Below are 15747 nucleotides of genomic sequence, written 5' to 3' on the forward strand. Positions count from 1 at the left end.
GACAGCGCCGCCCGCGGTCTGGAGGAAGCACTGACACTGCGCTGCGCGAGAGACAGCGCCGCCCGCGGTCTGGAGGAAGCACTGACACTGCGCTGCGCGAGAGACAGCGCCGCCTGCGGTCTGGAGGAAGCACTGACTCTACTCTGCGCTGCCGTGAGCGCGCGTTTAACACACATGAGGTGATATGTTTGTGTAGACTCCCTCAGTGCTGCGGGGTTAAAGATGACTGTCTGGCAGACTCCAAAGACTTTCCATAATTGTTATTTTCAACATGTATATTGCCCCCATTTCAATGTCAGGAACTGAGACACCAGTCCTCCTCAGGTCCTTACACTGGCTTCCAGTTACATTTAGGATTGATTTTATAGTACTTTTACTCGTATATAAGTCACTAAATGACCTAGAACCGAAATAATATTGCAGATATGCTCACTGAATATAAGGCTAACAGGGCACTCAGATAATTAGGATCGAGTCAGTTAGAAATACCAAGGATTCACACAAAACAAGAGGAGTCCTCCTTTAGTTACTATGCCGCTCGCAGCTGGAATCAGCTTCCAGAAGTGATCAGATGTGCTAAAACACTAGTCACATTTACATCTAGACTCAAAACTCATCTGTTTAGCTGTGCATTTATTAAATGAGCACTGTGCGATGTCCGAGCTGATTGCACTATATTTTCACTGTTTTTTTTTTTCTGTTTTTAAATTCATTTTAATTAAGTAAATTTTTTAATAATTTTAAAAGTTTTAAAATTGCTTGTTTTTTTTTTTTTCTTAATGATTATTTTACTTTATTTTATGTAAAGCACTTTGAATTACCATTGTGTACGAAATGTGCTATAGAAATAAACTCGCCTTGCCTTATCATACAAGAAAAACTAGTTCTGCTGTTGGGCTCTTACAAACTCAGAGACCATCGTCTCTTTCTGCATTATAATCACCAGAGAGTAAGCACACACTATGATGATGTAAACAGCGTGTAGCTTTCACTTTCACATTATAAGTGTGTCTGTGAAGTGAATTCAAGAGAAGGCTCCATACACGTGACTGGCTCAGAACGAGGAACGAGGTTGCTACAGGAGGATTTCAGGACAGAAAGCACAGCACAGAGTTTCCCCCATAATCCATTGGGGTACAATGGTTGCTAGGATATTTGTGGTGGTTGCTAGGGTGTTGCTATGTGGTTGCTAGGTTACATAAGGTGGTTGCTAAGGTGTTGCTAGGCGGTTGCTATGGTGTTCTGAGTGGTTGCTAGGCAGTTGCTATGGTAACCTGTGTGGTTGCTAGGAACCCCAGGGTGTATATGACGTTGCTAGGATGGTTACTAGGGTAACTGAGGTGTTTGCTATGCATCTACTAGTTGTTACAGATCATTACTATATAGTTTTATAGAGTTCTTAGCCTGATTTAGCACTTAGCTAATCAATATTAGAATGAAGCTATTGACTACTAGCATGACTAGCATGTTGTAATTCCTGTTTACTAGCCAAAATGGGTCAAAAGAACCAACTCCCACGTCGATACAATTTTCTGTTGCAAAGATATAAGACTCACTAAATGGTTGCTAGGGTACTGTGTTTGGTTGCTAGGGAGTGGCCTGGCAGCTGCCAATGATGATACTTCAAAGTCTGCTTGCCAGCATGAATGATATAAACCAACCCCCAAGCCTTTATGATATTCAGACATGAAGATATCCCTCTTTGGATTTAGGTTGCTAGGTAGCTCTTAATGGTTGCTAGGGCGTGGCTATGAAGTGTTGATCACTGCATGTCCCAGGTTCAAGTCTCAGACAGGTCACGTGATTCTGAGTGTAATGGAAAACCAGGAGCCTCATGTAGATAACTTTCCGTGGATTTCATCTTATAAGTGTACGCACGCACAAAAGATAGATTTTCTAATAGAATTTCTAAGTTTTTCAGATTTATAAAACCAGAACTTGGGCAAAAATGTTTTCATAATTCCCTGTCAGTGGAAGATTGTGTGTACATTACATTGTGCAAAATCATTCACTGTCCTTGTATTGTTTAGGAGTAAATATATCAAAATGAATGTAAAAACAAAATTGTATAAAATACTTCAATCTCTTTCTTTTCCTCCCGACAAAGCAGTATATAATTGTTTTAAACAAATCAAATATTTTAGGATATTTAAATAGACTATAGTTGAATCAGAATTACGGTGTGTGTAAATAAGTGTACATAACTGTCTAACGTGGCGTCACTGACTAAATATGATAAAAAAGACACGTGCAAATCTTATCGTTTGTTTCGGCGGTTGAACGGTTTAAATAAGTCTGGATATATAACCCTGCAGCACAGAAGCAACAATACACTGTATGGGGCAAAATATTTTTCTTTTATGCCAAAACTCATTAGGAAGAAGATGTTTTGTAAATTGCCTATTGTAAATACATTAAAACTTATTTTTTGATTAGTAATATGCATTGCTAAGAACTTCATCTGAACAACTTTAAAGATGATTTTCTCAATATTTAGATTTTTTTGCTCCCTCAGATTCCAGATTTTCAAATAGTTGTATCTCAGACAAATATTGTCCTCATAACAAACCATAAAGATAATTTGTTCAGCTTATTCAGCTTTATAAATATCAATTACAAAAAATGTACCCAAAGTTATGACTGGTTTTGTGGTACAGGGTCACATTTGATATGAATTGGGTACGAGCGTTTGCGTGTATCTAACACCTTAATAAATCACCACTCTTCTGCTGGAGGTTTTGACAGTTCTTTATTTCCCTTTTATAAGGCTGATGGATCCCTGCATATATATATTTTTATACAATATATGTATATATATATACCAGGAACTTGCTATATTGGAGAGCTACACCAAGAGGGGAGAAGGTAACATCATAAACAACACTGACAGGTCATCAAAGAAAGAGTGGAGATGAGGAGATGTGTAACAGCACAACTGGATGAGAACCGAGAACCTGACATTATAACTTAAACCTAACTGAAACCAAAAACAAACAAACAGAAAAAACATCAACAACACAGATTTCACCCACAGTGTATTTTAAATAGGTTTAGTGGAGAACCATTCACCATAAATATTCTTAAGGAACCAAGATATATAAAAAAAAGTGATTTATCAACAACAACAAAACATCATTAGTCTCTCTTTTTAAATGTATTTCTGTTCATTCTCTGCTTGCTTCTTTTTTGCCTCTCCAAGCCTGACTTCTCCACAAGCCTTGCTTCACAAAGGAAAAATGATCCAAGCCCAAAAGATACAAGTTAGTATAAAACTAACAAACAATTGAACAGCACAATCAACGCATCACAAAACGAACCCACAGACACACAACAGCAAAACACATTGTCATTATCTTCATCCAAGGAACTGCTTCAGCACGAGTCGTCTTCGGTTCTCCTCTTCAGAGCTTTATCAGCATCAGAACCATCAGAAGAACTTCACAGTGTGGCAGAAAGTGAGGTGAGAGCAGGAGAGCTTTGCAGTCGTTCACATCAGGAGAATTCAAACAAGGTTATAATAAACAGAATTAGGAACCCAATAGTTCATAGATAGTATACAAAAATCGCCACATTTAGGTGCTTGTCTTTCCCATCACACTGCTCTGGGAAGGCATTGATTGGCTAGAAATGGGACTAGATGGTCCAATGTATCGTTCAGATGAGAGAGTATGGCCAGATGCTGACAGAAGTGACCTGACATGCTGTTTTCTCATCAGGGAAAGCGGATTGTAGCCAACAGAATAACGTGTGAGCGGCAGCTTTTTCTCTTGAATCTTTTAGGTTCGTTGCCGCAGTGCCCGCCTCTTCCTGTTGTAGTAGTGATGTAGACCAGTCTGTCTGGAGTAGTTCATCATGTAGTTCTGTTTACGGGTGCTGTGAAGAGGAAAGCAGACAGGTTTACCAATGCAAGGAAAGATTTTTCATGTGCAATCACTACTCTAATTCCTAACTAGACTTCTTTAATTATTCACACAGCACTGAATCCACAAACTACAGAATCAAACAGATCGTTCACTCCTAACCTCAAACACTGTCAAAGTATCATTTCATGGTCTTTTGGAGCTAGTGCATCGTAATTTTTTGGTGACAAAGACAACAATCCGGTTCAGGTTTTGAGTGGAAACATCTATACGGTAGTGCTTGAGGTTGGAGCTTGAGGAAAGACTGGCAGATGGAAAAAGATTAAGAGATCAAACGTAAGAAGAGCGAGAGGTTGTGATTAGGACAGACAGACAGAATTCTGAGAGTCGCTAATTGCTTAGCCTGTCATTGCCTCTTCTGTCCGTCAGGATGGGACCAATGAGCCAGGAACGCAGCCAGGACAGGAAGGGGCGTCTGCAAAGCATGAAGGGACAGGATGGGGAGATGGTGCTGTAATGAGGGTGAGGGACCGGTGAAGGGATCTGTGCTTATCTGTGAGTCTCTGGACTAGTGGAGATACAGCCACCACACACAGAGTTAGCAATGGCTCATGAACAAATATATTCACAAAATATAGCTGCAAGCAGCAGTAACGGGGCCAAGCACTACAGAAGCAAGCTTCAGACAAAACGGCAGGAATGAGTAATTAAAACCGTTTTAAGATTATTTTAGGCAAAATGGATTGAAAACAAAAACACGACCACTAGTAATAGGATTTATTGGTTTATCACGTGTAACCAATAGGTGGCACTGTTACCAAATTAGTGTGGAATGGTCAGTGTGAGGTGACGATGACACATCCAATGTTTGGTGCAAAAATGTCAAAGCTTTGCTGAGATATAGCCTCAAATGCATGTTGGCATCCTTCCAGCAAATTTGTTGATGCGCTAAATGAGAACTGTTTCGTATATAGACACCAAATCCATATCTTTTAGGTGGCTCAGTCTGAAGATGATATGATTAAATTTTGGTGAAAATCGGACCAACGGTTGATGAGGAGTTCGAAAAAGTAGGTTTTGACAGAAAATCAAGATGGCGGACAGGAAGTTTGGCCAAATAAGGAAATCTTGGTATCTATGTTCTCGGCTTGACCCAAGGAATCTATTAAAACCAGCGTCATTTCAATAGCCAGATTTATTCAAAAGTTATTGGCCTTTTTGGAAATTTTGTTATAACTTTCGCTGTTTCGAAATATTTTGAGTACCTTCAGGGGTTGGTGTTGTTGGCACATTCTGAGTTTCGTAATATTACACCAATGCATTTGTTTAGTATAGCATTCTATATCAGAAAACTGCATTGAAGTCAATGGGAATTTCATGTTTTGTTCTATTATAGCGCCACCAAGAGTCTCAGTCATCCACCATTAAAATCACGTAAAAAATGACTGACTCTTGACTTTGATTGAATTTTACTACCCCTTACTATCAATATTTTGGCATTTGGGCATTGGTGTATAGCTATCGACCTATGTTTCCGAACCTCTGACGGTGGTTTCGTCTCGATCGAACAAGCGGTTTTGAAGATATAGCCAAATTGTTTTTAAGCCCTAAATCACAACGCTACACAAACGGTAGGCAAAACCTAGCATGTTTGGTATCATAGGACTCGGTAAGGTTTCAGGAGACTAATTTGATGAGTCTTGCGAAAATAAGTCAACCACACTCAAAGTTATAAGCATTTAAAAAAAGATGATCACCACTAGGTGGCGCTTTTTCGAAACTTCTCACGCTCCTTCAGGACATTGTGCTGATGACCCATACCATGTTTCGTAACAATCCGTTGATGCGTTCTGAAAATACAGCATTTTAGCACAAAATTCAAAATGTCCAACAGTCAAAATGGCCGAAATGGTCGATGAAAATCAGTCGACTCAGCATGTGGCCCTGAATCTAACAAGAACATTTTTATGATTTTTGGACAAACTGTTTAGATGTAAGCAAAAATAGCCATTTTTCATATCTCTGGACCAGTAGGTGGCGCTGCGCTGAAACACAGCATGTAGCCTCAGGTCATGCTTGTTATGACGTGTACCAAGTTTGGTCTGAATACGATAAATCGTTGCAGAGATACAGCCTTACGACTGTTTTTGTAAACGCTACGTAAAATTTGTTTGAGCGTTTATCGAAAACGGTTTGAAGAAACAATTTGAGTTGCATAACTTTTGGTCAGCACTGACTAAAGATGATCTGGTTAAATTTTCGTGTAAATCGGAAAAACCATCTAGGACGAGTTTGAAAAAGTAGGTTTTTCAAATAATTCTAAATGGCGGCCATACTTCTATGACGGAAAATTACTTGATAGCGTGCAATCAAATCGGAATGAGCTCAGAAATCAGAGGAAAAATTGTTGATTGGCCCTACGGTTAAAAAGTTATTAACAAAATCAAAGTGAAACTTTGGAAAGTTGGTGGTGCTAGAGGGAATGTCTTAGACACACCAAAATTGGTGTACTTAATGTTGGCACTGTCCTCTATCAGAATGCCAAACCATAACAACTTTCCCGCAATCGGTTCTATGGGCTGCCATAGACTCCTTGTCGGAAAAAGGAATAATAATAAGAAGAAGAACGGGAACAAACACAATAGGGTACCTTCGGTGCTTGGCCCCTAATAAGGGACCTGGGACAGGGAACCAGCTCTTTACCAAGCATGCACACACATGTCATGTTTGACTGCATTTTAATCTGATTAGGCTTGTGGCAACATCTTAATACACTTTAAAAAAGTTAAAACAACTCTAAGTTTAAGTTTAAGTCTCAGAAAACACATTATTTTCCACATTATTGTTTCTCCTCTATGCCCCACCTTTTGAAACGCATAGATTTTTACCAAGCTCATCAGACTGAAAAGCGAGGTGTGCTCTGATTGGCCAGCTATCCAGTTTGTAGTGATGTCAAAATGTAACACCCCTCACCATACTGTGATGCTGTGTGTCCCGGCACGACGAAACTAATAAAACCCATTACAAATGAGGCATTTGTTGCATCTAGTGGGGACATAATGACTGATTATAATGACTTACACTGTCTTTTTACCACGTCTGCATTTATGATTGGAGAAACAACAAACAAGTGCTACTCTACACTGCTCAAAACTAACGTTTGAATCATTATTGGCAAATTCTTTAAATATGTAAACATACTTACAGACTGAAGTGCCAGACTGTCCTTGCAAAGTTTGAACTGCCCAACTTTATAGAAACATGGTGCCACAGATGCACTGCAGGCTTCTGGTTCAGAAACAGTCCTGATCCTCTGTAAAATGTGCTGCACACATCTGAATATTTGGTCTGAACTGTTCTGGAACAGTGCTGTTCATAAAAATTAACCACTGATTTCTAGTCATGTCCTCTTTCGGAAGACCAAACAACGAAACACACAGCTTCTCCACGACATGACGCTGGCAGCAACAGAGAGAATAAAAGTTACTGCTCTCTTTGCGTGAACATTTGGGTGGTGTTATGCAAATCTTCCTTCATTGTGACGGAGATGTGGGGGCTTGGTAAAATTAGACATTTTAGTGGGGTGTGGTTGACTCTTACCTTTGATAAAGAATATCTCTTTGGATTTGAGACTTTAGGCTTTGCAACTTTACAGATCTTCTTTATGCAACAAGAGCTTGTAACACTCCAAAGAGAAAGGAAACTTGAAATCGCATCATATGACCCCTTTAAGCAGAACTTTTAAAACTTTTAAACTGAAGGTTGCATATAAAAGTAATTTTATTTATTAAAAGACTGACATGGCACATTAACTTTTACATTCATTCATCATGAGTAAATGATGACAAAATGTTCATTTTTGTGTGAATTATTCCTTTAACTCACCACAATAGGACGCATTAATTGTGGGATCTGACTCTCTGATGGTGAGAAGTGTGATCAATGTGTAAATGGATCAATGGGCTTCTTTCTCTCCTTTCTCAGTTCATCTGTTCATCCTGTTCAGATTATCTACATCATTGTCACTTTTGCTCTTGTATGTAAGAGTCGTGTCCACAATGGTTCACTCTTATACACTCAGTAGCCTGTTTTAGGGACACCTGTACATCTGTATGCTAATGCAGGTGTGTAATCAGCCAATCATGTTCTGGGAGAATAGAGTGTCTGACCCAGAATAAGAAAGGTGCACCTGATAAAGTGAGCAGTAAGTGTACGATGGGTCTTTCATTTCACTGCTACACCATCTTGCTTTATGTTGGCTTGAGTACATCCTCTGGTATACAGTCTTGTGCTTAGATTGTTTTTGACGCTCCAGCTGTGTATAAGATTATTATTATTGTCACATACTCCAGTGACCTGGATGATACTGGACTCCTAACCCTAAGGTTGTGGGTTCGAGTCTTGGGCTGATAATACCACGACTGAGGTGTCCTTGAGCAAGGCACTGAACCCCTGGGTGATGCAGTATAAAAGATGCCCACTGCTCTGTGTGTGTGTGTGTGTGTGTGTGTGTGTGTGTGTGTGTGAGTGTACACACTTCGGATGGGTTAAATGCAGAGCACTGAGTATGGGTCACTATACTTGGCTGTATGTTACACCACTTTCTTAGAGGAAAGAGTCTTTAGATTAGATGGGTAGGATACAGGGGAAAACAACAATGGAAAGTTTGACATGCACACAGTACTGGGCAAAAACAAAAGGCATAATCTTAAAATAAAAATGTTAACTTCTGTACAAAACTGTATATTTACTTTCAGTGCCTCTTGAAATATGGTCCTACTGATTAATATTTGCATATTGTTCAAGATAACATTGTATTGCTAACAGCTAATGAATGTGCTGTGCTGCAATTGCAATTGTAATTGATTTACCTAAATTATGATGAACTTTAGTTAACTTTTCATGTGCTATTTCCTTTATTTTTTCCACATGTATGGGGTGATGAGGTCTACAGTGCATTTTGCATTATTGAGACACTGTTTTCCAAATGAATGTTGTTCAGTGCTTTGGCACAATGTATTTTGTTTAAAGCACTATATAAATAAAGGTGATTGATTGATTGACAGTGATGTTCAAGAAAGGGTCAATGAGGGAAGACCAAAGGCAGGGAACACTGGTGCATTCTGGGAACAGCAAAGCACTTACCTGACACTACAGCCATGCCATAGGGAGCAGAATACAGAAGAGAGGAAAGGTTAAAAGATGCAGGACAGGGCTGTTGCTGGCTTGCACAAAGGTCTGGGGGTGAAAGAGCCCTGACCTGCGACAGCAGGACCAGAGCAACAGAGGGATGCAGTGCCAACAGAGTCGAGTGTTGGGAGTGAAAACAACAGGGGCCAAAGAGGAACATACATTTAAGTGGAGGTCAGGAAAGGGAAAGGTTGTTGCAGAACAGCGCAGGATGGTGGAGGCAGACGGAGGAGTGCAGTGAACATGTGGAGGGCAGTGATGAGAGAGGGGGGGGGGGGGGGGGGGGGAGAGAGAGAGAGAAACCAGACCTTGAGTGAGAGGTGTGTGTGTGTGTGTGTGTGTGTGTGTGTGTGTAGGATGAGAACAGGGAGTGTTTACTGTCTATCAGCAATGCAGCACTATCTAGAAACTATAGTATTAATAATAAGCATACTTCATTATAAGCCTAATAAGATCATATTTTGGCAAATCTAAGCACTTTTCTCACAGGTGTCAGCTTTCTGATAGATTTTACTGATGTCTGAGTGATGGAGAAATGATTATCAGAAGGCTGGTTTGATGTCTGTAGGCAGGAGTACTCACAGAATGACTTCCACATGGTCCAGCGCCCACTGATCGTGTCCTGCGCCCTCGTGCCGTGGCTGCCACCATCGCATCTGAACGCCTCTGACACGAGCCTCACTGCAGCAGAGAAACAACACACCAGTAAATACTCTTCCACAGCGATGCCATGCTCACAAGACACTATCCTGTACCTTTGTCATTCACCCCAGACTCCATTTCCCAAAAATCAACGTTTTTCAGAAAGTGGGGCATGGAGCAAAAATACACAAAATAATGTTCCTTTTAGCAACATCATATGACCCCTTTTAAAAAATCATATCGTTTTATACATATTTTCAGTACCAATACCACGGTTCTCAGTACAAATTTCGGTACCAAAGCAAAACACAAAAATTTGCTAATGAAACAAAAACAAACAAACAAACAAACAAAAACTTTTTATCACTGAAAATAAAACCAATGTCATTCTTTATACCTATTTACAATTGTGTTTAAAGTTTTTCAACAAGTAATATAATTATGAAAAACGGTAAACAAGTTTCACCTTTTAATTAAGGAAATTTAAACACATTTTATTTTTTGGTAAATAAAGGGGATTTGTTATTAAAAATAAAATATGGAAGAAATATTGTGTGATTCATTTCTTAAAAAAATAAAGTTTTATCAATTTTGTCAACAGTAGTAGCAGTATCACATATACTCTACTAAATAATAGTGATATTTCTAGCACAATGCCTTTATGTAAAAATGAACTTCTATTTTGGCGGGTTGCCGTGAATACCTTTAAATTGACACTGGTTTTACTCAAATGAAAGGGTAAAATGCTTGTGAAGTGACTCAGAACAGTTCTGGTGATGTTGTTTATGTATTTAAGTCCTCATTGAGACGGCAGATGCTGAAATGACTGTGTCACGCACTTCAGCCTGTAGTAAACAAACCATTCATTCATTCACACAGAGATGCGCAGAACACGCAGGATTCATATTTCAATCAACTTTTGTGGCATAACATTTACAGATACTGGTCCAAATGGAGATTTGATTTGATTAATTGCTAACTTTGACAAATTCTGTGACTGTCCATATTAAAATGTAAGTTTCATTTTCATGACTGGATTTTGAGATTCCATCCATGTTTTTCTGCTTTGTGAAAATCATAGCGCTGTATGCGTCAAGAACCAGGCTGACTGTGTACTCGGTGTGACCTGGTACCGTACAATTATTTTTGGTGACAAATCTTATTTTGACATATTTTGGGAAAATGCTTGAAATTTTTCAAAAACTCTACAGTACACTGTGGGCAAATTCACTGCCCTTTCGTGATGCTCATGGATGAAAACATCCACTAAATTAAACCGCTGTAAAAATGTATCAGATACTTTTTTTTCTTCAAATTTTTTTGCATAAATCTATTAATCAACCTCAGTCCTGATCAAAACTAACAAATGTTTTTTAAAAATCTAAAATTTTAACTCTTTAATTGCCAAGTTCATAAATGATGTCACTGATTTGGGGGAAAAAACAAACAAACAAAATGACCTATTTTCAATATAAAAAGTAATTGTGGCTGGATATTTTTTTTTTTTTTTTTTTACCTTTTATCACAGTCTTGGGCATGATTAGGAAATACATTGGCTTTGATGGATTGTTAGTTTTTGTGCAGCATTAGATTTTATTTTTTTCCCCCTCATTTATTGTTTGTGGCTGTTTTTGCCCCATTGACTTCCATTATAATTACTTTTCTTATTGCAAAGCCATGACACCATAAAATCATGCATTCTTGATGGTTGGTGGTTGTCCCTGTTGGGGAGAGGTAAAATATTTTTTATTTTTTTATGGTTGATGACTAGGTGGGACCATTAACCCTTTAGGTTAAAAAAAAAGCTTACACACAGATACACAGACACACACACACACACACACACACACACACAGACACACACAGACACACACACACACACAGAATATAATATGCTGTTATACTCCATATAGCTCCATTTACAAGTCAGAAACTAAGCTTTTTTTAACCTAAAGGGTTAATGGTCCCACCTACAGAGTTCAGTTCCAACCCTGATTAAACAAATCTGTCTGTAACTATCAGGTGTTCGTTCAGGTGTGTTTGATCAGGAGCAGGTGGAGCTCCCCTGTTGTAGATTAGCATTAAGGCCCTTAGGCTGTTACTAAATAACAGAATTTCAAACAAGAACAAAGAACACAAGCTATTCACACATTTGACAGATACTTTTATCCAAAGCAACTTCCATTGCATCCCAGGTATGCATTTTACCACTTCATGCACCCTATGGGAATTGAACCCACCACACGCATGTAATTCAGCATTATTTGTGGCATAATGGAATAGATGTAATGCATGTTTGCAGACTCACAGTGGGATGTTGTAGGACACTCTCTGGGCTTTGATGAAATCTTTTAGTTGGTGTTGAGCAATGACGTGCCAGCTAACTCCGTTATTGACACTGTACTGGAGAAGCACGGCCCGGTCGACCGTATCCGCCTGATCCAGTGCAGCGTTACAGCTGTCCGTTTGCGACACGCTGCCTATCTGCAGCACGAACATGATCTTACTGGAGGAAAGAGATGTTGAGAGGATGGTGACTGATTGCATTAATGAATAAAATAAGCAATAAAGTAAAGGATGTCTTGAACAGTGTTCTTGCTTCACCTAGCACGGGTCAGATCCAGAGGTCTAGTGATGGCTTGTCTGATCTTGCAGCCGTTGAAGTACAGCGAGTCCCCGTGAGCGTGAGGAGAGAGCTGACCACATCCGCTGCCCACACCACCGCCCTGAATCAGACTCCAGCTCTCCTGAGACACTGAACCGGACTCAAAGTTATCCTTTATCGAGCTGGGCAGTTCACTGCTGGACAAAGAGCAGTCATCACCTGAGAAAGACAAAACCTGTTCCTGTTTGTTCTGTTGTAAACTTCACAGAATCCCAGAGTTATAGAGAACTGATGCCCACCGTGATAGCCTTCATCACAGATGCAGATGGGTCCGCTGGTACAGTAGCCGTGACCGCTGCACAGTCCAGGACACGCTTCCCCGATGTACACGTGATCCACGGCCCAGCTGTAGCGCTCGCCAGGGGCTTCGTGCTGGATCCAGCGAAACTGTGTCGCACTGAACACATGAAGAAGAGTCCGATATTAACAGACATGTGCATTAATGCTTCTATACCTGAGACCAGCTCATGTGTAAGTCCTTTTAACAGCTAACAGAGCTCCTACACTTTTACATTTAAAATTTCATCCTTTTCCACACACACATTTCTAAACCTCTCACTAGATCTTTGGATCATATTTAACATTAATAGTTCATACAGCACTGTTTTCAGCTTTATATGTGGTATATAGAAGTCATCTGTTAATATTCTTCATATAGTTTTTTCATTGATGTGTGCATCGTCCCATTTGCCAAGTTCAAGGGACTATAAAAAAAAAATAAACAGTATTAGAAAAGCTTCCGGAGTTAGTGCATACTCTGTGGTCCAGACACCACACTGGAAAATGTGCTGATGACACAATAGATGACTCAGTGTGCATCGTCCTGTCTCAGTGTCCAAGCTCGGTCCTGGAGGGCCAGTGTCCTGCAGAGTTTAGCTCCAACTTGCCTCTAAACACCTGCCTGGACATTTCAAGTATACCTAGCAAGAGCTTGATTAGCTGGTTCAGGTGTGTTTAATTAGGGTTAGAGCTCAACTGTGCAGGACATGGCCATCCTGGACTGAGTTTGGTGACCGCTGTCCTATATGCCAAGTTTAATGTTTCTTGTGCACACATAAAATTCTGTATTATTTTGCAAATGTCCTTGAGGCTTTGTCAAAAAAGAAAAAAGAAAAAAACAATCGTGAGAAGAAACCCAAAATGAAAATTTTTTGCCTGGAAATACTAATAATCCATACCTGGAAATTACGTAAATCAATTTCCATATTTTTTCAAACTGCAACCCTGAACTACAAGCAGCAAATGAATAGAGAGCAAGCCTAAAAGCCTTTTTTTTAAAGAATAGAATTAGAATAGTGAGTGTTAAAGTTAGAGGGTCCAATTAAAGATGGAAGAGATGTGTTTTAAGCCGATTCTTGAAGATGACTAAGGACTCAGCTGCTCGGATTGAGTTGGGGAGGTTATTCCAGCGGGAGGGAACATTTAATTTAAAAGTCTGTAAAAGTGACTTTGTGCTTCTTTGGGATGAACAATCCAGCGACGTTCACTTGCAGAACACAAGCTTCTAGAGGCACATAAGTCTGAAGTAATGAATTTAGGTAAATGGGTGCAGAGCCAGTGGTAGTTTTGTAGCTAAACATCAATGCCTTGAATTTTATGCGAGCAGCTATTGAACTAGATTAAGTGCATTAAATGGAAGAATTTAACTTTTTTTTTTGAGTATTGTAATAATAAATGTATTGTGGTCTTCATATCATGATATCACCGTACCGTGAGATTTTGATATCGTTACATCCCTATAATGCAATCTCTCAAAAAGACCATTGAAGGGATCATTTAGGGACCCTATGAGCCGTACCCAGAGGACACGTGGTCAGGCAGCTGAATGGTGACTCTGGTCCACACTGAACTGTTGACAGGACTGTAGATCGTGGACTCGTGGAACTGGAAAGGTGAGCATCCCACATTGTTGGCAGAAGAAGGGAGACAGGCGGACTGGACTAACTGCCACACGTCTGACCTGTGGAGGAAAAGAACTTCATTACTAGACAACATATTACCACTTCCTTTCTTTTTCTACTGGCCTTTCTCTTTCTTATAAGATAACTGCCATAAACACTGGGCTTTGACAATAGATCAGGGTGTCCAACCCAGCGCCTTCAGGGCCACTGTCCTGCAGGGCTCAGATCTAACTCCAATTAAACACACCTTAACCAACTTCTGCAGGATTAACAGAATCTCCCAGCTAATTAAAGCTAAGCTCTGCAGGACCAGGATTGGACAAACATGTGATAGATAAAGTTACAGTGCATACAGATAATCTTGCAAAGATGAAGGAGTGACGGAGGGTACACATGCACATCTGTCACCTGCACTCACCTGGCATCCTTCCTGTACTGTAAAAGCACTGAGTGACGGTCATCACATCGGTCTGCCTCACACCCAACCACAATCTAAAGTGGACAAAGACCAGAGTCACTGTATATCTGTGTGTTTCTGTGTGAAAACTGAATGATCTCAAACAGGGGAGGTTATAGGGTGAGTAGATATCCGTGGCTTAACCCAGAGACATCCATATGTGTCTGAAGTGAATACATGGGATAAGCCTATAAACCTAAGTATAATTAAACATATAGAGCTCCATGCACTTATTTTTGGCACACGTACATGCATTTACACTGAACATAAAGTTGCATAATTTTTTTTATGCAATTAATGTTTTAACTATAGAAAGTGGAATATAGAAATATGAAATGAAACAAACAAAAAAAAATAGTATGATACTTTTAAATATGAAGCTATAATTGCCAGTAGGTGGCAGCAAACCACAGTCTTAAGTGAGTCTCTGAGTCATTTATTCAATCAATTCTTTTAAAAGAGCTGATTCATCTCACATGCTATTTAGGATGGATACTATGAACATTTGGACGCAAAGTAAGAAACCGTTTTTATGAACAAATCAGTGAATCATTGAGTAAACCGATTTGTTAAATTCATGAAGCTAAATTCATTCAATAATAAACACCACTTTCTGTTGTTTGCAATCATTTTTGATAGCAAAATAGAGCAAAAAAGGCAATATTTTCTCTACACTTTAAGCCACTTATTATTTGTTGCCTTAACACAAAGAAAATTCTGCCACTAACCATGCATGCCGAACACATCATTCACATAATCGATCGAAACCTGTGTGTGTCCATGGAAGACTGTATATAATCTATATTTGTTGCTTAACAGTGACAACGCTCAGTAAAAAATAACACATTTTTTAGATTGGTATTATAGCGTTATAGCCTACACTGTTACAGATACTTGAAACAGCTGCTGTAACTTTTTATCAATGGTTGGCCAGTTCACATGTCTCGAGCATTTCTTGATGGGAGTGAACGAGAGAATGTAGAGAACATCTGCGGTTCTAATAGAAATGATTTTAATTCACATGAAAATTCA

The 15747-nt window shown here is 39.4% G+C and overlaps 1 protein-coding gene across 5 annotated transcripts in view; it reads right to left on the reverse strand.

Moving 5' to 3' along the window:
• Positions 1–2730: 2730 nt before the first annotated feature.
• The window catches only part of LOC127977511 (reelin), a 105217-nt gene continuing 92200 nt past the window's right edge, over positions 2731–15747 (reverse strand). For 2 of the 5 annotated variants that reach the window (XM_052582395.1, XM_052582394.1), the window contains exons 58-65: positions 14677–14750; positions 14156–14317; positions 12597–12754; positions 12297–12516; positions 12001–12198; positions 9633–9731; positions 9006–9120; positions 3858–3873 (exon numbers count right to left, since the gene is read on the reverse strand). In XM_052582395.1, the coding sequence (XP_052438355.1) occupies positions 9012–9120; positions 9633–9731; positions 12001–12198; positions 12297–12516; positions 12597–12754; positions 14156–14317; positions 14677–14750 (1020 nt within the window). In that variant the 3' untranslated portion in view covers positions 3858–3873; positions 9006–9011. Of the gene's footprint in view, positions 3874–9005; positions 9121–9632; positions 9732–12000; positions 12199–12296; positions 12517–12596; positions 12755–14155; positions 14318–14676; positions 14751–15747 lie in introns of all 5 variants that reach the window. The other 3 variants (XM_052582397.1, XM_052582396.1, XM_052582398.1) reach the window with 2 other exon arrangements.

The sequence above is a fragment of the Carassius gibelio genome, chromosome B18 (genome assembly GCF_023724105.1).
Source record: "Carassius gibelio isolate Cgi1373 ecotype wild population from Czech Republic chromosome B18, carGib1.2-hapl.c, whole genome shotgun sequence".
Classification (NCBI taxonomy): domain Eukaryota; kingdom Metazoa; phylum Chordata; class Actinopteri; order Cypriniformes; family Cyprinidae; genus Carassius; species Carassius gibelio.